Genomic DNA, 23599 nt, shown 5'->3' with positions numbered 1-23599 from the left:
GATAAAAAAGTAATTCAATGTGGGAAAGAGAGTAATAAAGTAGTTTGGGAAAACACCACTTTTAAAAACATATGCTCCCAAGATTAAAGTTTTCCAGTGGTTGCCATCATGGGCTAAGATCAGTGATGGCAGTTTTCATTCTTTAACTATCCAAGTCTTGCTCATATGGTTCTGTTTCCTTGTGCAGCAAATGAAAATCTTGTTTAAATATAACTTGTGTTTTACCATAATAACCCAAATCATAACTAACACACAAAAATAAATGTAAACATGAACATTAAATAAGAAAAAGCCTTTCTCTGCATTTATTGCTTAAGGTTATCCTAAGATTAAAGGGTCTCTGGTTTGGGCATTTGCCTGCCAGCCAAGATTTGAAACACTTATTATTTTTATTATTAGTATTTCGTAACCATTTTTTGGCCTACAGGTCCCGAGACACATGGTTGCTGTTTGAAGTTTCCCGAGGATATTGCATAATAACTAGTAATTCTTTCTGTGTAATTTTTAAACATTTTGAATTAATTAAGGGGGATAAAAAAACTTAGGGTGTTTTCTCATGAACAACACAAAATAAAAACATCAACAGAAAAACAGTCAAAACCAGACAAATATCAAAAATCAGATGGGGAAATGTTAAAAAATCTTAAACAAAAAAACAAAGGGGGTAAACACACACTTCATTAGAAGTTATACATGAAATATATGCACACACACACACACACACACACAGTCTTGCTTTCTTCCTTAGTCCAAGAATGGGCCCTTTTCTCCAAAGAGAAACTTGTCCGGTTTAGACTGGAACCTCATCCTCTTCATTCAGGTTTGTGCAACCTTTTCACTGAGCTATTTTCAGGTAGGGTGATTTTCTTCACTGCCACTCACTCAACAAACGTTTGCCCTAGATCCATCGAAGACCATCCAAAAAGTGGCGGATGAAGATCAGGCTCAAGGATTTTTCTGGAGACCCTGGAAAACATGTCAGATGTTTTTGAGCAGAAACTATTTAAAACAAGGCAGAGTCAAAAAATGTTGGTTTGGTTGCCAACTGCTTGTGGATGGTTATTACACAGAGAATGTGTTTTAGGATACCTCAATTTCATCAATGTATCACTTTTTCTAATATCAGTCTTAAGCCCTTACCCTGTCTGATCATGGTGTATAATAGATTCAGCATAATAATATATTAATAGGCTAACACTCTTTTTATTAATTGTTAAAATAAGGAAAATTTTGTCCGATAACATGTGGTGTCTTACAAGTAGATTTTAGAGGGTTTTTTTTAAATCCTTACATGCCCCCACAGCTGAATTGAAACAAGGATTTAATAAAACATCTTACGTATTTCACCAAAACACCTGTCAAGGACCGCAGTATCACCGCCCACTTTGTCAAAGTCTAACGTTGGCAGATATAGGAACAGGAATGTAAGAGGCACAGTTATGTTAACACAACCCATCCTGTGGAGCTGGTAATTGAAAGGTAGTTGAGCAACCTGTGATGTAGTCACACAGACTCATCATGGTCAGACATCTCCTTTTTGTGGTCGCCCCTGATCACCGTTTGTAGGAAGCGTCTGTCAAAATTTGTCAGCCATCCAAGAACGAAGACAGTGGATTCAAAGAGAGAAAGTTGCTGGAGTCGTGGAGTACAAAACATTTAACTCTGACTTTAGACAAAACTTGTCATGGTTGGGGATCAACAACAAAACATAATTTATTCAACAAAACCAAATATCCAAAAAAGACTTATAGGGAAAGAGAGCCATAAGGAAAAAGAATCAGACAACAAAAAATAGAGGAATCATATAGACCAAATAGACATAGGGTCTAATGGTGTGTGACAAGACACAGGTGAAACTATCTAACAAGAGGTCAAATTAAAGCAACTTTGACTGTGTCCTGGACAAGGGAGTGAAACATATTTTTGTGTTGAAAGTATTTTCAAGTGCTGCCAAATTTAGAGCTTCTTCCTTCAGATTTTACTGAAACACCATGTTCATAAAAAGGGGAAAGGAATTAAGGCTGGACAACAGGAAATGTAATAATAAAGTTGTCCTCAACTCTTACAGGGAAGTAATTGTGTTATACTTTCAAATTTGTCAACTAACCACGCTATCCAGAAGTCTGTGACCATGCTTCTGTCAGGTGGAAATTTAAGTAGGTGACATTGTTAAAGCACATGCCTAATGGAGTTTTTGAAGTTGTGTGTTCATTCAGATTGTTTTAAAGTAAGAGAATAATAAGGCCTCAAGGTAGTTTCATGTAGGTCTGGTAATATTTAAACAGAGGGCTTGTCCTTAAGTGGGCGCTGACTGTTGTAAATGATTTACCCACTGATAAGATTTTTTTATAGCCTTTGCTACAAATAGTGCTCTGAGTTCTGTGCTAAACAAAATCACACTTAAAGAAAATAAAAAAGCCCTCATACAAGGGAAACATCCTTATTAAAGCTACATCTTAATATTTTTAATTCAAGCATGAAATAAAGTTGAGAAAATTTGTTAAACTTCATTATTTTTATCCCTTTTGGAAGAAAAACAACAACCAATCAGTATTGTGATGTCTTTAAGGGTTATCACCTAAATTACAATAATGGCATGACATTTTTAAATAACACTAAGCAAAAAAATATAATTTAAGAAATGTTCATTTTCAGTTAGGCTAAATAAAAACGATAAGTAGGCCTATTTTTGTTTTAAATAAAAAAAACAGTTAATATAGTTTAAATAACCTTTTTAAAGCTTTGCTAAAAGTATTTATTTTACTTTATTTTATTTTATTATTATTATTCTATTTATCTTCAGAGTACCTTAAAGACACCCATCATGGCGTGAATGAGCTCTCACCTACAGACAGGCCACACTATCTGGTTGAAGTCGCATCCCGGATCTCCACAGCACAGCCAGCCTCTGATGTCGCGTGAGGGGTGTCCTCTTGCAGCGTTATCGTTGCCATAGCAACCGCTTGCTGCTCCGTTTGCGAAGGTACCGGCGGCCCGCCTGCTGACCTCTGTGGCCGGCCCGTGCGGGAGCCGGACGGCCCCCCGTTCCTGCGAAGCGAGTTCCTGATGCCGCTGGACACGCGGCTGGAGAGGCGTCTTACCGCGCCGCCGATACCGCCAGCCTTCCCCTTCTTCAGTAAACCGACATCATCCTCCAGCTCAGCCGGAGGCACCTCGATGTTCCCCGAGTACCAGAAAACCCACCAGATGAGGCTGAGGAAGATCACGATGGCCCCCGCGTAGATGAGCAGGTCATAAAAAAACACATTGACAAAGACCCCAATGAGAAGAATGGCAAGTCCTATAATATCAAAAGCGACTGCAAGCCAGAAAGAGCACACACAGCGGCCCAAACCCCCGTAGACGGGCTCCATATCAACGTTAGGTAGCCTGGCTGTGATGACTTCATAGAGCTGACAAACTGTATCCAGGTGTCTTTGAGCTGTCTGGCTGTGAGGTGAGGTGCAGCAGGTCTCCTGCCTGTACGCACAAAGGGGGGGCGTGGTGCGTACTGAAGGAGGGGCTGAGCTTACCTGAGCAGGAGCCTGTCCGCCCTACAAGGTTATTTTTCTTTGACAAATGTCTATCGCTCTTTAAGAAAGTTTTCTAACTCTTCGGCTTCTGCTTCATTTTAGCTATTGACTCAGTTTGATGATAGGACAGTTGAAAGAAAAAAATAATATCTCCCAAATATTACATTATTTTATTGACAGAAACACAACATTATGACAAGATAAGAAGTCTGCACTGTAATGATGATTATGCCATAGCAGCTGGAGTCTGACAGGTCAACAGCAGCAGGCCTCCCACAATCCAGAGAAACCTACAAGTTAAACTCAGAGACTCCCAGAGAGAGATCTTTGTTTTAATACCTTTAATGGGACTTTTAGATTGGTTCAATTGGTTCAGACCTGATCTAGATCTAACTAAAAGCTTTATCAATAAAAGTTTCAGACTATTTATAAAAGTAAAGACCATGTCTTCCCCCGGACCCAAACTGGTAGATGATTCCAAAGAGGAGCCTTATAACTAAAGACTCGACCTCCATACTTTTGGAGGGCGTGGATGCAAAGCGCAGGCTTGCGTGCTGAGAACACAGTGATAAAGATGGATGATATAGCTCAATGGGCGCTTTAAGATAAGATGGCCTGATGCCAAAGTAAGTCAGAAGAAGAATCTTAAATTCTTTTCAAGAATTTATTGGTAGACAGCGTAGATACGCCAGAGAAATGTGCAGCTCTCCTCCTGGTACCTGTCAGTACCTGAGCTGCAGTGTTCAGCACCAGGTGATAGGATAGTGAGATAAAGACAGTTGCAGTGGTGCAACCTGGAGAAAATTAAAGCATGGACTAGTTTTTCTGCATTGCTCTGGGACAAATGATATAATGAAGGTGAAAAAATGTTGTCCTTGAGATCTGTTGCAATTTAAGAACATTTCCAGTAGCAACATTTAATAGCTCAGATTTTGAGCTCCACGAGGAGTTATACGCTCTCTTTGTTTTTCTGTCCTTCAGGTGCATGTGGCCTTGCTGTCTTTTCAATACTCAGTTGTCCCTTTGTGGTTTTTGTTTATATTTTATATATTTTACTCACCTACCTTGATGTTATGCTTAAGCTGTAAAAGGATAAATTGTGTGTCTCAAATAATCCCAGGTAAGATAAATAAATTAAATAGAATTAATACAATTGCAAGTGTACTTTATTAATGTTGTTTGGAACAACTTTAAGTGTGTAAAGTGTTCTTAAGTATATACTTCAGTTTAAATGTATGATTAGCACACACTGGTAGTCACATACTTAGGCAGTTTTTGTTCATCAGTGTCTGAATGTTGTGTGGATGGACTAGCAGTGTAGAGTGCTTTGAGTGGTCAGAAAGACCAGAAAGTGGTCATAGAAGTACAACAAAATTTACTATTTGTACAAAAGAAGAGTTTTAAATATCAAATATTTACCATTTCGGTCTGGAAATAGACCAGAGAGATGTTCATGCCTAGATGCACAGCCTTCAAATAAATAAATACATAGAATAAATCCTTTTTTTAAACTAAGGAGTATTGAAAAGATCAGTTTTAAATAAAAAAGATTAGTAATTAAATCATTTTTCCAATTCAAAGAAACCAGCAACACTTTTTTGTCTGTGTCTATTTTTACTGAAAGTTATGAGTTAGCCATTTTTTGGCTTCAAAACCTCTCTTTACAAACAAATAAGTGAAGTAGCTGAGACTAGGTTAGTGTTTTATACAGTCTTTGAGTGAAATGCTCACTCACTGTGATAATAGAATGGAATGTTTGTCAATCAACTTCAGCTCATGTGTGTTGCAGTTTTTGCCTCGTTTGTTAAATAGTTTTAATTTCAGTGAGCTGGGGAAAGATAAATGCTGGTGGTTTACTTCCTTCATGCAGCCGGAGCTGATAACAAGCCTGAGTGTTTGACCTTTGGAATCAGTTGACTTTATTACACTGTTATTTCCTCTTACTGTGTCTGGGCCTCGCATTCACATTCACATTCACAGTATTGCCAGCAGTTTTACATTTATGAGAAGGTTCAATCCAAAGTCCAGACAACCACTTTCAGTGCTGAATGGAGAAAAGCAACTTTAGAGCCAAAGCTTTTAACACAAAAATGGTTTGATTTTTGTTTGGGGTTAAGGATAAAATGTTTTTGATTAATGGAGAAGATCAAGATATGGTTAAAATAAAGAACAACAACAACAACAAAGACTGACCACAAGACTTACCATGCTGTGTCAAGAGTTTTAATCCCTGAACACACAGATTTTTGTTTCCTCTTAATAGAAATAATTCTGACTTTACTTTTGTGAAGTGAAAATTTGAATTAATAACTGATTAATACCTAATCACTGTCTTTAAAAAGTAAACAAAAAAACTATATATACAAATATAATGATGTGGCCTAATAACACATATACATATGGCTTGAAGAAAGTTGCCATTTGGACAAAACATTTCTGAAGTTGAAGTTTAATAAAAATATAACTACTGTAAGTGTGATATGAACATATTAGACAGTAACACAATGTAAGGATACAACAAACATAATCATTATAGATCTGACTTTTTGGACATTTTAGTCAATTTTGATATCAAAATGCAGTGTACATACCCCCAAATTAACTTGATTTTTCCAGTATGCATTCTTTAGATCATTTTTTAAAATACTAATTTAAATTAGTTAATTAAACAATAAATTAATAGAATTTTTATTGTAAACATTTTTAAGAATGCTATAAGGCCAGTTTTGACTTTCATTGTGATGACTGACTACTGTTTATTGGGAATAAGTAAATTAGTAATATCTGCATTTAACTTTGCTCTATGATAGCACTGCAAGATTTTTAAGGTAAATAAGAAACAACATTTTTCTCAGGTAGGTATTTGTGCCCCATATTGTATTGTAGCTCTTGTATGCTATGCTGATATGCTGTCCATTTTTATTTTAATTTTTTTAATGGAAGAAGATTGAAAAGGTAGAGCAGAGGAAATGTTCAGCAGAAGAAATAATGAATGAATGAATGAATTTATTTCGAACATGCAAAAAAAAAAGAAAAAAAAAACAGAAATAGGTATAAACAAACACATGCATACTAAACTTAAAAGAAAAACGAAGACTGCAGCAACACCCTGCATGTGTTACATAACTACATGCTCGAAAAGGAGTAGGAAGAAGTTAAACTTATTTAATCCTACCCCTATTATCCACACCTCCTACGGTGATATCTTAACTTTTACATATTTATACTTTTCATACACATTCACATAACATTTCCCTTACATGATACTTAATATCTGTATATGTTTTATTTGTTTGTTTGTTTAATTTTCAATTGGCTCTGTCATTACCGCCCTGGGTCAAACTGCTGTTCTTCATCCTGATATTTATTCAAAAGGTGTGTTTTAAATATTCTCTTAAATATGCCTATAGTTTTACTTTTCTTTAATTCATCTCTCAAACTGTTCCATAATTTAACCCCTGATATTGACAAACACATACTTTTTAATGTTGTCCTAGCATGGTGTATTTTGAAATTCAGCACCCCTCTTAAACTATAACCTCCTTCTCTTTCTGTAAACAGTTTTCTTATGTTGTCTGGAAGTAAATTGTTTCTTGCTTTGAATATTATTTGTGCAGTTTTAAGCTGAATCATACCTTGAAGTTTTAGGGTATGCCCACTGGGTAATGCCCAGTTAAATTGTTTAATGAACAATTTGTACAGCAAGTTTGCACTCCCTCATTATGACTGTCTTTTATGGTTTACATAAAGCCTATCTTTATAAATAAACAAGAGCAGGAACGCCTACATCTTCATTTTTTTTTTCATTGAGTCAAAATTAAATGATTGAATACATTTGCACGAGCGCCGGAACGCACCACATTCGAACCTGGCACGTGGGAAGACTTTGAGTGTGGCACCAGTCGGTTGTACTTCCGTGGTGAAACACAATTCCACTTCCTCATCAACCTGAAAACATGCTTCTCTCAAAACATGGCCAGGCATGTATTCGAACAATGTAATCTATTCACTAACACCTTTCCTTAACGTGAAATACTTGTCAACAGAGAACTTCGACTGACTAATCACACAGGAAGTATTTTATCGTATCATTTTGAGCTGGATGTGAACATAAGGATTGCGAATCAGTGAAGTATGGAGACGGAAAGTCGGGACTTTTTAAACACTCCTCCTGTTAAGACTGTCAGGTTTGGATGCACTGTTGCGGAAACATTAGCAAAACACAAACAGGTGAGTGCTATATTAAAACAGCGTGTTAGCGGCACACGGTGACGCTAATATGTAAACACCGGCATTACTACGTGGTTTTCATGTTTATAACGTTTCTGTTATCTTAATACGCAATACAACAAGAAAACTTTAAATAGGTTTCACTAAACATTGTTTTTTCTATTCAAAGGGAAACTCAACTGACTATGAACTGTTGAGACACCAGCTGGCTGACCCTGATATAAAGGTACAGTTGTTCACTTGTGCCTTGAGGTGACCTGAGATCTGAGACACCCACATAATAAAGAAAGTTTGCTCTTAATGAGCTTTCATCTCTGACAGGATGCTCAGATCATCAATTGGCTGCAAGAATTTCGAAGTTGTGTGACCCAGCTAACCAGAGACCATGAGCAGCTCATCTACACAATCCTGGTGAGGATGAACAAAAACAAAAATACTTAATAAATAAATGAAGATCTGTAAGAGAAACTATGATTCAACTTGTGCCTTAGTAATATTATTACAAAGCTTGTAGCTTGACCTATTAGCAGTCTGTTTTCAAAACGAACAGCGACAGTTGTACACAAATTATAAAACATTTTGGCTTCATGTGAATACAGTTTTTTGGGATCCTAAAGCGGTCATTTTTCAAAAAAATCTGGTAAGACTTATGTTTATTAGGAAATTTTCTTTAACACATTATCCATTATATAAAGTCAGTTGGATGAAGTACTTATCAAATATTTGATCTTTCAGGAATAAATTGTGTTAATAGCTTTGTTTTTAAAATGTAGTCACTATAGCTTTGGGTAGGGTTTCAGAAAAGTACATTTCTGACATGACTTTTTTAAAGTGAAAAAACAAACATTTTCTTAAAATATTTCTGAGCTTAAATTATGCCTCTGTCAGCAGAGTTGAGACTCTTCTCTGGTGTATTTATTTTAGAGGCTGCCTTGGGTTGGTCGAAGCCAAACTGTGGTGGAGGAGTACATGGCCTTCCTTAGTAACCTGGTTTCAGCACAGACTGTCTACCTGTGTGCATGTCTAAAGATGGTGGTCTCTCATTTTACACCAAGTAAGTCCTCCTGAATGTTGGTGTTAACAGTTTGAAAATTTTAACATAGCCTGTTGTTTGTCTTAACGTATTGATCTCGGATATTGTGGTTGTACTTAAAGAAAATGCCCATGCTTTCTTTCTTTGGTATCCCAACATTATTGGCTGGTGGAAGAATAACTTGGTATTTGTTTCCAGAGAGAATGATGATCAGTGAAGATGGAATCGATGTCTCTGATTCAGATGAAGAAGATGAAAGTAAGAACCATCATTTATTTATTTTTGTTTGTTTCAAAATTGAGTGACACAGAATTTAATGTCCTCTTTGAAAATAAAAATGACTAAACTCAAACCTTTGATGTTTGAAGACCTCCCCAGAAACTTCGATCAGTGTCACCAGGCGTTGCAGCTCATTACCAGATATGTGCCATCGTAAGTCCTTGACATTTTTTTACCTTCTGTTTTTGTTTTTCTACATCTTGAGTAAAGAGTTAGTTTGGTGAAATGTCTAAATGACCGCCCTAAGTTTTTCATTTTTGTACAAAAATACTCACTTAATAGTTTTCAATGCACATTTTTACTTGACACACTTGAACACTTGCACAACATTCATGTCAACTTTTGTATCTTTTCCCTCCTTTTTATAGCACAAGCCGCTTCCTTTTGCCAATTTTACAAGAAAACTTTCCCTTCATTCAGAAATCTTCCAGAACACTGGTAAGAAACAGCTGATTTAGTCAAATCATTCAAACCTGCCGAGATTAAGAGTTACTAAGACTAGGAGAGTAGAGGAGAGTGGGGTAGGATGACCTAATTTTTACTTACATTGCCCTCCAGACAGCGAAGAAACGGTTAAACTTAAAAAAAAAATCTATTTCAGGACGTTTCCTTTCCACTGCAGTTGATAAAATGCTTTAAGGACAAAGGGCCCTGGCAATATGACACTCCACCCCCTTAAAAAATGTAAAACTGGCTAACTTTAAAAAAGAAACAACCAAAAATCGTGTAATATTTAGAATATTTTGATATATTTCATTGTTGAAGTAATTGATTTATGCCTGTTAAACAAAAACAAGACTTGAAAAATCTGCTCTTTCTATCTCTTCTATAAAGTAAATCGACCCACTGGCTTATTTTACCCCATTCTCTATTATAAGTTGTGGATGGAGGATAAGCAGTGAATGACGATGCATGAAGGAATGGAAATTTGTAACTCATTGTAATTGATACTGTCTCATGTAAGTGTATCCCAAATATTTTTGTGTAATTAATAGTATATCATTCTTTTACAGGAGTGTTACGTCCATAACCTCTTGAGGGTGACTGTGTACATGCCCACACTTCGACGAGATATTCTGGAAATGATCATCAGCAAAATGTTAAAACTGGATGTAAGTGTTTAAACACGTCATTTTATTTTCACCAAACACATTAAATCAAAGTGTTTCATTAAAGGGGCTGTGAGGGCTATCTGGAAAAGCTGGTGTTATGTGATAAAAACTCCAAATATACATTATATGTATACATATACAGATTTTATTGGAACGTAGTGAAGAGAAGCCATTTGAATGCAGTTAAAATATCATTGAACCTTAAGTAAATGATTTTGTTTCCAAAAGGACACAAGTGATAAAGCATGTATGGGGTTGAGGACATTTCCAGTTGTCTCCCTCTTGAGTCATATAATGTCTCTTATTCCTACCTGAAAACATTAAAACCCCTGTCTCACTGACAGATACTGTAGTTTGAGTATATCTTCTTGTCTGTAACTGTGTGTAACATTTCAGGTTGGTGCGTCCCGGTCTGACATTGAGGAAGCAGAAGAACTTGCCCTGCAGCAGCAGAAAACAAAGGACCAGAATGAGGAGGGCCTGTTTGACATGGTATGTTGGAACTGGTTTTCTGATTTCTGTGGATTAAAATTCTCAGGGCCTGATTCATGAAAGGTTTGCAATGCTTTTGCACCAGCTGAAATGAGAAAAAGAGTAATGATAATACATTTTATTTGAATGGTGCCTTCTCAAGACACTCAAGGACACATTACAATATAAAAGAAGTACAAAAGTCAAGATACATAAGTAGAAAGTAATGTAAAAAATACCTTAAAAACAATATTCAGATTTACAAAACAGATGCTTAAGGGGTAAAAGCATCAAAAATGGTCTTTTTTCTCTGTATGCTGGTGATGTCAGCACTTCAAGGTGGCTGTTATGCATTAACTTTGAAAAATAGACACTAATCCGTATTGTTGACTCATTGCAAACAGTGCTATTTGCAAACACCAGTGCTAACAATAACTCTCAAAAATAATGAGGTTTGTCAAGTCTGCAGAGAGATGGTTGTTACTGTGCATTAGTGTTTACCAGAGATGTCATGCTCAAACTTTTCAGAAATTGGAGCAGCAATGCCACATGTGGATGATAAATAACATTTTTTCTTCTATAAAACATCTATAAATATCACGTTCACGTCACTATGATGCTAATAATGCTGATACTAACACAGATACTAGTCCTTCTACATAGTAAATATGTGGGGTTGAGTTGTCCTGGGGCTGTCTGGATCATAAGCCCCCTGCAACATGATGCACAGCGTTTCCACCACATCAGTTTTTGCAAAACTACAGGAAAGTAGTTGATCAGTGCCACTCACACTTTAAGTAGAAACTAGCACTTTAAAACACCTAAAACTTGCAATTTCCTCAGTCTTTGCACATCTACACAAACCTATTTTTTTCATTGAACCAAGGCTAAGAGTAAATCTATCAAGAGGCTACAACAAGTAAATGTAACCCAAACTAAAATGATGAAAGAAATTATGTTTGTTTTATCTTTTTATTCCCCTGCTTGTCTTTTTCTCTTTTCATCAGGATGAGGATCTGTCTGCAGATCTCCCCTCTAAAATAACAGTCACAGCCCATCCAGTGGCTGAGAGGCTGGACAGTCTGATGATGGTTCTGATGGCTTATATCAAAGATATCTGCAACGTCAATGGTCAGCTGAATAACTACTGTTTAAACGAAATGCACAATATAAGACCATAAATCTGACTGAATGAGTTTTTATATGTTTGTTTTTTTTTTTTCAGGCTCTCTTCAGGTAGAAAGTGCTAAGGAGCTTTACAGAGATTTGTTGAGTGTATTTGACAAGGTGGTTCTGCCGACACACGCCTCTTGTCATGTACAGTACACGCTTTTTTACCTGTGCAGCTTCAGACTGGTAAGTTCTTCTTGAATTGTGCATTGGTGGCTGTATAGTGAAAATATGATGTAATAAATGGCTGTGTCCTTTCATATTTATAGGGATGATCAGTTTGGCTGTGGTAGACCAGTGTTTGTAAGATTATTACTTTAAGCTGAAGTTAGATTGCATAACTCTCTTCCAGTCCGATCTTAAATGTATCTGTTGTTTTTAAAAGTGTCATTTATTTCAGAAAAAGTTGCGTGGTGATTTTGGTTTTACTTGTGCATCTGCTTAAACTGATAGACACCATGTCATTCTGGTGTTCATAATGATTGCATTCTTCTTTTCCAGACCTTGGCTGAGGCCTTCCTGGACCATCTTTGGAAGATCCTGCAGAACCCCTCTCAGCCTGCAGTTCTCCGCCAAGCTGCTGCTGGATACATGGGGAGTTTTCTGGCCCGAGCCAAGTTCATTCCTGTGCTGTGAGTGCCCCAAAGCAACAGATTCTAACTAAACTGATCATTATTAGTCATCACTTATGACCCAGGTCAAGTGTATGGTGACTACTGGCATTGTAAACTTTTTCTTTGGAAACTGCAAGTGACAAATCATACTCACTTTTTCCTTCCAAGTATGAGCACTTTGGTTTCTCTTTGCCCCCCTCCCCAGCACTGTACGGGCGTGTCTGGACCTGCTCCTCCCTTGGATCCATCAGTACATCGACAGTCAGGACAGCAGTGGCAGACAGGCTTACTGTGACATTGGTCTGCATGGACCCTTCTACACTGCGTGTCAGGCCGTCTTCTACACACTCATATTTAGACACAGAGCTATGCTGGCAGGAAACATGAAAGAAGGTAATAACACCCAATTAACACATTAACATTAACAAGTATCACAGCATCATGTGCCATTTAACCCAACTCTGCAGAAAATACAGTCATTTTAGCATCCTGAGCTCATCCAAAAGGCTGTGCACACAAATTTGAGAACAGATTTCTATTATTACCTGTAAACTGAGCTTTTACAACTGTTGCGCAACTTTTATTACCAGAGTCTTTAGATCAACTGCAAGTGAGTCTTATTCAATCAATCAATCAGACTTTATTTACTTAGCGCTTTTCATACTCAGAAACGGTAACACAAAGTGCTTGGCATAAAGAAAATTAATACAATCAAAATGAAGTAACCCGACAACCCCCCCATAAACACACATCAACATACAACCCTCCACCCTCCATCTCCAACACACTAACCCACTCCCCTTAGTGCACAAGGAAAGCATAACATAATGAAAATCTGTGCGGATGAACTGAGGAACTGTGGAAACGCTGTCTGGAAAACCTTAATGAGGAAACACTGATAAGATGTTAAAACTCAAGAAATAAAAAAAAACAAAAAAAAAAACAAAAAAAAAAAGAAAAAAGATATAAAATACTACAAGGCTAAAGCAGTAAAAGAGGAAAAAGATATAAACAAAAACTTAAAAGTACAGATTTAAAAGTCTGATAGAAGCAGTGAAGTAAATAAAAGGTAATAAAAAAAAGTTAAAACAGATTAAAAATACAAACAAAAATGTATGTATCACTCTGGAAGATATGCATTTAAACAGAATGAGTTCAGAACTTATTTAGATAGATAAATAAATAAGTAAAACTCAGTTAAAAGTAAAACTTAAAAGTAAGCTGTGATTGGATTTTGAGTTTGTCATAAAAGTACCAACTTGTTACCTGACTGTGTATGCTAAGGACAAATGAGATATTATGGCTGTTTTATTTGTTTTAAGCTAAAAAGTAAATGGAAGTAACAGCTTTTTAAAAAGAAAACAAACAAAGAAACTTGGCAGAGATATTAACAACTAGATACTCAGGTCACCTTGTCTTTCTTTTGGTGTTTCCAGGTCTGAAGTACCTGCAAAGTCTGAACCTGGAGCGGGTGGTGATGTGTCAGCTCAACCCTCTCAAAGTCTGCCTGCCGTCAGTCACCAACATGTTTGCAGCCATCACTCGGTACAGACTTTATCAGATTTCACATGAGCTGTCATGATTCTGTTTGTTATTGCAGGATTTAATTTACTACAGTGAATTCAATCCATTGTCTGTTTCAGGAAGTATCAGATCGTGTTCTGCTACACCATCATAGAGAGGAACAACCGCCACATGCTCCCGGTGGTCCGCAGTTCTGCAGGAGGAGAAAGTATCTCCATCAACACCAACCCCCTCGACAGCTTCTTCCCCTTTGACCCCTACCTACTTCGAAGGTAGTTTGTGACACTTATTACCACTGGATCAATCTCCAGCCTTTGCCCTTCGCAGTCTTTACATCCCAATTAGGAAATTAGTTAATGACCTCATAGTCCAGATCTTCTCCTCTGCTTTTCAGGTGTGAATGTGAAGATGATAGAACACTGAAATTAAAAAGATATTTCTCGTTTCTTACAAGGTTCTCATAATTTTGATAAAAAGCATTCTAAGATTATGAGGGATATGAAACTTTTGGCTTAAAATGTCTACCTCTTTCATTCCAAGATGATAAGTCTTTCAGTTTTGTTAGTTTGGGTCACGGATATGCAGAGAGGTCAAAGACACTGTCAGGAAACCTTCTGTGGAGTAATTAATTCACACCAGAGTAGCTAACAGAGGGGCGAGGAAGAAATCTGCTCTTATAACTCAAACTGCATGGATGTAACTTAACAGTCAGTATCTCAAAGACGTTTTGTGTGTCCTCTGGTTTGTGTGTGTGTGTGAACAGATCTGGTCACCTTATCGATCCATTGTACCAGGTCTGGGAGGAACTGGCCGACACAGAACTTCCTCCGACGACAAAAGGCAACCAGGTGAGATGAAATGAGCATTAACAATGTTTTAACCCAGTAATGTCTCATTGCCCTGAAGTTTGGGCTTGTGAATCAGTTTCTTTATGTTTTATTGACAGTACTAAAAGATCTATTAAAAAGAAAAGTCTGTTTTTTCCAAAACCATAGATGAGTGTTTGGTCTGTTGACCAAAAGTTGGTCAGACATGTAACCAGCTGAACTAGCAGTCAAAGGGAGGATGCTTTGTTTTGTATTAAGACCTCATTGAAGAAACAAGATGTAGATGAAATAATATTCAAATGAAAATGAGAATTCAAGGCGGTATTATCAGTAATTTATGAGCTTGATGAGTTCTTTGATGAATGGTGACAAAATTACTTCACTAACATTATTTTATGTTACTTTTGTAATATTTTATGTCATTAACCTGCACATGTTCTGGTTTATTCTTCCTCAGTGCCCAAATGATGATGATGATGACTTTCTGTCTGAGGAGACTCCAAAAACAGAGGGTTTCGTGGGAATGACGCCGAGCTCCTACGACTCAAACCTTTGCAGCTCGTACAGCATGGGTTCACCCCCTATCAGTTTCCAGTGACGTCACTCCTCCAGTGTTTAATGACCTGATGGATCGCTCTGGGTTGGACACAGATTCCCTTTGTGAGTCTCAAAGCTTTAGAGGAACAAATATTGTACAGACGAGGATTCCCTGCTTTGTTTTTGAAGCGTGATGGGGCCCAAACATGGCGGTCATGATGGAAAAGTTGACTCACTGGAGAACAGTTATCCCAGAAATATGCACAACTACACTTTCTAAAACAATGAATCACAAATTCACCTCTTATGATCAGTACCAGTAAAGAAATGAGCCACTGAGGTTGAAACTGTTTGTAGCAGACTGTATACATGTTTAAACAATCTACAAAAAAGGCTTTTAAAACAGGCTGTAAAAGGAACTTTTTAAAGCAGCCTTGAGTTGGGACACCAAGAAGGCAAAGACTGCAGGCCCTCGGATATCCTCTTGAAGTTGGCTCAAGATGCTGTTTAAAGTCAAACTAAAGTGCCCAAATTTCACCCAAAAAAGAAAAAAACAAATGTCTACAACCACGGAAAAAAGGATCTTTCACCTTTATAGTTAAATTCCTCATTTATATTTGTTAAGGTTGTATGTAACATTTTCAAAGCCTGGACTTAACCTCTTGGAAATGCTTGTGTTTGTGATGTTAATCCCATTTGAGAAAATTATTATTTTAATTTTAGTACAAAGCACACAGCAGTACTCAGTAAAATGATTTTTCTGTAACAGCCCCATTGTTTTCCTTTTGTCAATTTTCAGAGAAGACCAGTACTGAAGTTGTTATAACAGCATCTTTCACGTCTTTATCATGCTTGAATATATCACTGTATAAGATTCAAACAGGCTGCCCTAAGCTTAAAATGATCCTCAATTAATCATTGATGTGCCTCCAATTTTCTCAGTTTTAAAGAGGAAGATTTTAGCTCAAACTTATTATTGCATTATTGGAACTATTAAAAATTGTATAAGGAGGCTTTTTTTGTTGTTTTATACCCTGTCATTAGAAGCTGTTGCAGTTTCCTGTTCCTGAGCTGCTGGGGAAAAATTGTACAAGAAAAGGTTTTCAACACTGTGACTGTTACAGCTTTGACAGAAATGTAAGAATAAGAGAAAATATGTTATAAATATGTGTATAAAGTTGGTTTCAAAGAGCTCTCCTTGTGGTTGTGAGGTGACTGTGTGTTTGCTTCATGTTTAATGCCACATGGTTTAATAATAATACATTTTTCTTTTGTCTGTCACACCTGTGAGTGACAGTTAGCTGCTCTGTGGATAAAGTTGCTCCAGGAGTAAGTTCTGTGGTCATAAATTCAGGTATGTGGAGGAACAACATTCATATTGATTTACTTCATTAGGCTTGAATTACAGAAATTTAACTGCTGTCAAGCCCCCATGTCTGAAAAGCCAGTCAAGCCAGCCTTCGCATTTTTTTGCTGTATTTGTTTAACGTGGCAAGGGTGAAACTGACCTGACTTTGAAATAAAAGCCTCATTTAGGTTAATGTATTCATGTGAATCAGGCAGTCAATAAGTCACTTGGTGATAAATGAATAAATAATAAATATTGAATAAATAAATGTATAATGAATAGTGAATAAATGATTAATATTCAATAATAAACATAGTAAAACAGAATTAACTTTATACACAGATGTCATAAATGGGATTTTTTTTTTAATTTCATTTTTTTGCCAGTTGAAATTTCATGTGTTGATACGTCTCAAATCTGGATTAAGAACACTTTTTTTTTCAAACACAAGATTTTAAAAGGCTTTTATTTTGAAATGATACATTGGAATGGGCTGATGTTAATCTCAATTGAAAATGATTTTTCCCATTTATGAAATTATATTTTTAAATCTATTTCATAGTTCATTCATTGCCTGTTTATTATCAATTGTTTATTCATGCTTTTTCATTCATAAATTAAATTTATTCCTTAAGTATTTCATTCATTGTTCATATACCTTTAATTCTAATCTGAATTTACAGCAGAACTAGCTTGGTTAAAGATTTTAAAGGATTTTATTTTAAAATGGTACATCAGGATGTGCCGATACTGTTACCCTCTGCAAAAACTTCAGATTAGATTTTACGTCACTGTCATAATTAGATGTTGTGCGCAGAAGTTAAAGTTAAATAATTAATTTATTCCGTTTTGTAATGTGGCTGTAACATAGCAAAATGTTGAAAAAGTGAAGCACTGTGACCTAGAGCTGGATCTAAATGAAAGTGGAGAGACCACAGTTGATTTCACAGCATTTTGTGTTACAGTAGGCCCGTTAGTTGTCTAATACAGCCACCCTAGTTGTGCAGTAGTGTTATCTGCAAGGGAATCAGTTTACTTCTGAGGAAAACCAAGTTGTTGTCCGTGTGAATACGTTTCCCCGGTGGAAATCATCGCTTTAGTTGTGCTTTTTTTTGGAAATGTAGTTAAACAACTTAAACAAGGCAACAGATTAACTCATCAATTATTCCTTTAATACAAAAAATGAAACAGAATGAAATGAGGCAACATTAAAGACACAATCTTGTCAAAGTACAGGACATGTCAGTATTTCTGAAACCATTTGCAGCTGTTGATAAAATGAAATGTATGCTTTACACGCAGTCTACAACTGTTGTCTTGCTAGACACTGTGACTACCAAACACAAGATAAAACAGCGGGGGCCACAGCAACATTTAATCCTGGAAGTCACATCAACAGAAACCATGCAGTAAAATAAAGCTACTGATGGAAGACGATGCTCAGGCCCAAAAACTTTGGACATGCTTTTCCTGTCATCAATGATGAGGGCACGAGATGAGTTGGCAAGATGGACAAAACAGACACTTGCTTTTTTTTTCTTACTTCATAACTCAACATTTAACAACTCCAGTGGCAGAGCAGACACCAATATGTTATGGAGAGAGATAGTGGAGAGTTATTCTGTCAAATAAAAGCCTTCATCCGGCTGATCTAGTTTCCTTTCCTGTCCATTGATGTGTCTTTGGCCATCGTTAGTTGTCTTTTCTGTGTGTGAGCCCTGGGATTGATTCACGACCCACCTGCATATATCTTGCCTCTGCCTAAGACTGACTTCATCCCTCAACAATCCTACAAATGATAAGCAGTTGTAGCTGATAGATGTAAGAATGAATGAATGGGTAGATGAATGGGTCTTTATAGCGACTTCTGTACACGTCGTCATCAAAGTTGGGAGTCCTCTGGTCATGCCTGAGTCCAAAACTTCCCGCTGTTGAAGACGATAAAATATTTCAAAGGAAGACACCTCTTTGATGTGTGCAAGCTACCTTTGGCATTAAAACATTGGCTTTGTTTTTATATCAATGAAATAAATCTGTCAAAGTTATTTCATCATTATCATTTGGAGAATTGGATGGTGTCTTGTAAAACGTCTTTAGTGACGTCCGCCACGACTTTTCACTCAGCACCTGCAGCTCGCCCAGGTTTTCTCTGGTGTTTATACAAGGTGAGGGCTGACATCTGGAACTGATGCTTCCTCAGATCCACTCCCTGATGCTACAGGTCAATCACAGCAAAACAGAAACAGGCTTCAGTAAATACAGGAGAAATCTTTTATCAGTTCCATCATTTCACATAAAACACTTAACAAAAGGCCATTAACTACACTTGAAACTTAAAGGTAAAGTCTGTAAACCTAAAAAAAAGTTTTACACGAATAATCTTGCACAATCTTCTCTTATAAGCCTCTATGTGTCAGTGTCACTGTCTGCCTCCAACCCTCTGCTCAGCCTGTATGTTGATGTTTTGGTTGTTTCTGAATTTCTGGGCAGAGGATTAGCTTGGTTACATCAGCCATTTTGCTTTGCTTTGCTGATAAGCGAGTGAGAGAAGCTATCCTGAGCCGCTACGATAGTGGACGTAGCAAGGAGAAAGAAATACACAACCAAAGTGAAACGAAACGCCAAACAGATAAATCTTTTTCCTAAACGAGGGTGAAGCTTGGCCTGACTTTCACTGTGCTAACATGCCAAGTCAGGTGCATGGCTCTCAAGTCCCTCCCACGTAGAAACACAATGCTACAGGTGAGCCAGTGAATGTGTTCGCGTAGTCATGGTTGGAGGCTGTTGGTGTGTGCTGCAGCTGGCACTGAGCCTAAATAGACTTTGAATGTTGTGTTTTCTTAACAAGTAACAAAAATTACAAACTAGACTTTCATAAAAAATGACTTTTCTCTATTTGTCTTTTTAAGATAAAATGCAAAATTTAACGTTTTGAAATTTTTTAATTTTTTAAAATTTTGATCAATATTTTTCATTAGGACACAAAATCCAGATTTTTTCGTAGCTGCACCTTTAGTTTTAAACATATTGGAAAGTATCTTAAAAACTGCAGCTCTTAACCAAATTTTGAAGTAGAAATCCAAAATTAAATCCAAAATGCCAACATGGCAAACTCCCCTCTAACTTTATAAAGCTATGTCAATCTAAGGTATGTTTATATTCAAGTCATATATGTATAAAAACATCAGATATTACACAGAGACATCAAGGCAGATCAGATAAGTCTGATTTTGCAATCTATCTTAACACATTTTAATTCTATCCACAAAAATATTAAAACTGTTTTTCAGACTGAAAAGAGTTAACTTTTCTTTCAGCATTTTCTGGTGTATTCCCATTTGCATTCTGTACCTTTGCTACCAGCAGGGAGGGTACAAGCCCCCACCACCAGCTCTTTGGCCTCCACAGCCAGTCGAGAGGCGAGATCAGGAAGTGGTGATGGGTTGTCCGGAGTGTCAGTGCCTGGAGATGACCTGTTGCTTCTGAAACACAGAACACGTGAACAGTGGTTAAGAAAAGTTTTAATGTCCAAAGATGAGATACTGATATCTAGATATTCAGTTACTTACCCGCCCTCTCCTCCGAACAGGCTGGGTGTTGTAAGCACTTTGTGGACATTCTGAAAAATAAAATAACGTCTTTCATGTAAAGCTCTGTGACTGCATTTTTTCTTCCGGATACCAGAAATTCACACAACACAGCATGAAGCTCTCAGGGTCACAATAAGAGAGAAAGGGCTGAATATCAACAAAAAGAGATGGTCCTATATGTTTTATATTTAGACTTCATATTCTTCTCTGTTTGATTTTAACCTGCACAGTAACAAAGTTTAAAAGATGTAATGAACAGAACTTCAACAAAGTTCAAAGTTCAACAAAACACCAAGTTTATTTTCACAACTGTATTTCGATAAAACCAATTCTGTTGGGAAAAAAAATCTAACTACAGAGTCTGCTTCTTCATCCAAACCAAACAGTGAAGGACTATTATCTGCTTAACAATCTGAAGCTTTTTACACATGATATTACATTCATCATTACACCTGAGGCCTAGAGTAGGAGAAGGCAACACTGTCACCAAACACTGACAAGTCATCCCACTTTAAATCTACTTTCTTTCGTAAATAAAACAGTTTTTCTTCTTTACTTTATACATCTTGACATTAAAAAGGGACATTTCTAAAACAGAGGAGCTTTGGTGCTTTGCCTTGTAAGACAAATAATTAGAGGAATTTTGGTCTCCAGCCACAAGGGGGCAGGCTTACTCTACAACAGTTTAGGAGACCAGAGAAAACTGAATATTCAGAAGTTCAGTGGTTATTTTACACATTTCCTGTAGGGTCAATAAAGTGGATCTTACCTTATTGTAAAATTGTTTATATTCTGACCAAGGAGATGCTAATACCAGAGGTTTACACCAAGATAAACAGTGGAGCAGGTCTCTTTAAATTATAAGTAAATAATAACTTTAACGCTTTGAACAGGTTACCAGCCAATCACAAGGCTCATATTTAGAGACAGACAACCAATCACACAAACTCTCACACTCAACCCAATTTAGAGTGACCAATCACAGGGTCTCTGCAGGTTTAACAGGTCAAACTTAAGACTTTTTAAAGACTTTTTTAAGACTGAAATGAATAAAATTTAAGACCCATTTCCCGTCCATACAGGCAAAAAAGTACAAGAAACACACGAAAATTGAAGGCATAGTAGAATACAAAATGGTTGACCACACTAAAAGCCTTTTTTAAGGGTCTTAACCCCTTTATTTTTATGACTCTTATTTGTTTCTATGTCTTATTTTTATTCATTTTACTTGTTTTATTGATGCTCTTATTTGTTTTTTTAACTGTGCAGCGCTTTGGAAAACTTTATTGTTTTAAATTTTGCTATATAAATAAAGTGGATTTGATTGGATTGGATAAAACCACCGTAACCCTCTCTGTTGTGAAGCAGATCAGCAAAAAAATGAAAATAGTTACCTAATCCACCAGGGGGTGCTAAAATCAACTCAAACATATTTACTTACATGAGCTTTAAGCCAGGGACCTCTTTTAACATTACTAAGTCAAACATTTTAAGACCTTTCAGAATCCTATTTCAGACTTTTTTAAATAGATTTTAAGAGAATTTTAGACTTTTTAAGGCCTTAAATTCAAATTATTGGATTTTAAACATTTTAAGACTTTTTAAGACCCGGCAATCAACCTGACAAGCATGTTAAGTTGAATTATACTACTTTTCTGTTTTATTTTAGGCCAGGGGGGTCATCAATGCTGTTAGTTTTGGAATAAGCAGAGTACATCAAAGTGAAAATCAATAATATCTGATCGTACTGTGTTTTCATTCATTCATCTTCTATCACTCCTCCTGTTAAAGGTTGTGAGTGGGAGAAACCTTACCCAGCAGTCTTTTGGTGAGGGGGGGGTACACCTTGGACTGGTTGCCAGTCAATCACAGGGCTGACACACAGAGACAGACAACCTCTCACACACACACTCACACTTATTTATAATCAACAATTAACCTGATGAGCATTTTTTTTCGGACTGTGGGAGGAAGCTGGTGCCCTTTTTGCCAACTGCCGTGCCACCTTGCAGCCCAGTAATGTGTTTGTGAATCTCTCCTTTTTTTAAAATAATATTAAATGGAGTAAATGGGTAGAAAATCACAGTTTTTAAATGAGGGTGCTTGGTTGAAGTGTACCTGAGCAAAGCCCAGCAGTTTCTTGTTGGAGATCTCCAGGTGTTTCCTGCTCAGCTCTGACCTCTTCAGTTGGCAGTCGATGGTGTTCAGCCTCTTGTTCAGCTCCAGCACCTCCTCCTGACAAACACACCGAACACACATCTAATCAAATGTTACGTAAGGACGTGCACAGTGACAGCAGCTGACAATGCTGACAGAGGACAGGTGAACAGGACCGTCGGACCAATGGAAGAAAACTTTCCCCAATACAAATACAGTATCTGACTTGATAAAGATAACATAAAGATGATGTTTTTCTAAAGACTGATGGAATATTAATCCCAATGATGCTTTCATAGGATTAAGACTAAAAGTTAATTAGGTTGATTTAAACCGTGTATTAAAAAGGTGAATTGCAGCAAACTCGCTGTCCTCTTTAATGATCACAGAGGAACTTAGCTCAACTAAAGGACAGTTATGGCGTCTTCACTGAAGGTAATATTTTTATCAAACACCCACTTTTAATTATTTTAACTGCTTAAGTTGTAATGTACAAAAATGACAAAGCAAACAAAGTATAAACCCTAAATTCAAATCAGTAGTGCCTGTAAAACAAAGGTGGAAAAATTAAGATTTAAAAGAAAAAGCACACCTCATACCTCATGTCACTTATTTGAAGGAGAGGAGTGTTGGTTTCAAACAATACCTGCTTTTTCTATTTTCCCAGATCAAAGGTTGAAACTTATTGTAAATTGATTATGCTTATACCTCATTATTTTAAGGTGGATTTTCAGTGTAAGGACTGAAGACTAACTAACTTAGCAGTGTAATAAAATAAACAATATCCATCAAAGCGTACAGCTGGTGAAAACAGAGGCGAAACTCTGTGGCTCAGACTGCGGGGGCTGTTGGAAATGCCGCTTGATGTGTTCCACAAAGATCAGGGAAGAAAAGCTGGCAGTACACTGACAGTGCTGCAGGGCTTTCAGCTCAAGACAGAAAATGAGCAGAAGACAAAAACCAAGCTCTCTGCCTTTATATTTCACCCAGAATCATGTGCAAGGAAAGACCTTTTATATTTGCAAAAACATGTGTTTGCTCTGACGCCAAAGAGAGACGTTTTTTTTAAGTACAACTGCTTTTCATGTTCAGAACAGTTGATGCATGCTGTTATTTAGCCGTGGAAGATTGAAGTGAAGTGTGTATCTCACTCTGGGTTCACTGACAGTTATTT

At 36.9% G+C, this 23599-nt stretch overlaps 3 protein-coding genes across 6 annotated transcripts in view; 1 reads left to right on the top strand and 2 right to left on the bottom strand.

The window, feature by feature from the left end:
* Nucleotides 1-731: 731 nt before the first annotated feature.
* LOC141810191 (transmembrane protein 238) lies at nucleotides 732-3416 on the bottom strand. Its single transcript, XM_074697570.1, has 2 exons — nucleotides 2846-3416; nucleotides 732-966 (listed from the first exon to the last, which is right to left on the bottom strand). The coding sequence occupies exon 1, from the start codon at nucleotides 3372-3374 to the stop codon at nucleotides 2862-2864; it is 513 nt and encodes a 170-aa protein (XP_074553671.1). The 5' UTR covers nucleotides 3375-3416; the 3' UTR covers nucleotides 732-966; nucleotides 2846-2861.
* A 3991-nt stretch (nucleotides 3417-7407) lies between these two features.
* Nucleotides 7408-17004, top strand: rrn3 (RRN3 homolog, RNA polymerase I transcription factor). Its single transcript, XM_074697378.1, has 17 exons — nucleotides 7408-7763; nucleotides 7933-7989; nucleotides 8085-8174; nucleotides 8688-8817; nucleotides 8995-9054; nucleotides 9165-9228; nucleotides 9444-9513; nucleotides 10089-10187; nucleotides 10584-10679; nucleotides 11666-11789; nucleotides 11884-12014; nucleotides 12330-12460; nucleotides 12648-12835; nucleotides 13879-13987; nucleotides 14086-14238; nucleotides 14730-14814; nucleotides 15251-17004. The coding sequence occupies exons 1-17, from the start codon at nucleotides 7668-7670 to the stop codon at nucleotides 15389-15391; spliced, it is 1824 nt and encodes a 607-aa protein (XP_074553479.1). The 5' UTR covers nucleotides 7408-7667; the 3' UTR covers nucleotides 15392-17004.
* An 821-nt stretch (nucleotides 17005-17825) lies between these two features.
* The window catches only part of LOC141809049 (syntaxin-binding protein 4), a 56716-nt gene continuing 50942 nt past the window's right edge, over nucleotides 17826-23599 (bottom strand). The window contains exons 18-21 of one of the 4 annotated variants that reach the window (XM_074695859.1): nucleotides 22387-22503; nucleotides 20248-20297; nucleotides 20030-20160; nucleotides 17826-18893 (exon numbers count right to left, since the gene is read on the bottom strand). In XM_074695859.1, the coding sequence (XP_074551960.1) occupies nucleotides 18835-18893; nucleotides 20030-20160; nucleotides 20248-20297; nucleotides 22387-22503 (357 nt within the window). In that variant the 3' untranslated portion in view covers nucleotides 17826-18834. The remainder of the gene's footprint in view (nucleotides 18894-20029; nucleotides 20161-20247; nucleotides 20298-22386; nucleotides 22504-23599) is intronic. The other 3 variants (XM_074695858.1, XM_074695860.1, XM_074695857.1) reach the window with 3 other exon arrangements.

Source organism: Halichoeres trimaculatus, unplaced genomic scaffold (genome assembly GCF_033239565.1).
Source record: "Halichoeres trimaculatus isolate MK-OKI-2021-1 unplaced genomic scaffold, fHalTri1.1 fHalTri1_scaffold_20, whole genome shotgun sequence".
NCBI lineage: Eukaryota > Metazoa > Chordata > Actinopteri > Labriformes > Labridae > Halichoeres > Halichoeres trimaculatus.
Note: the sequence above shows the minus strand (reverse complement) of the source record. Positions and strands in the feature narration are given on the sequence as shown.

Coding starts and splice junctions, on each gene's coding strand:
- LOC141810191 (XM_074697570.1), bottom strand. CDS start 3,374: ATGGAGCCCGTCTACGGGGGTTTGGGCCGCTGTGTGTGCTCTTTCTGG.
- rrn3 (XM_074697378.1), top strand. CDS start 7,668: ATGGAGACGGAAAGTCGGGACTTTTTAAACACTCCTCCTGTTAAGACT. Junction 8,818..8,994: donor GGTCTCTCATTTTACACCAA/GTAAGTCCTCCT, acceptor ATTTGTTTCCAG/AGAGAATGATGATCAGTGAA. Junction 10,680..11,665: donor AGGAGGGCCTGTTTGACATG/GTATGTTGGAAC, acceptor TCTTTTCATCAG/GATGAGGATCTGTCTGCAGA.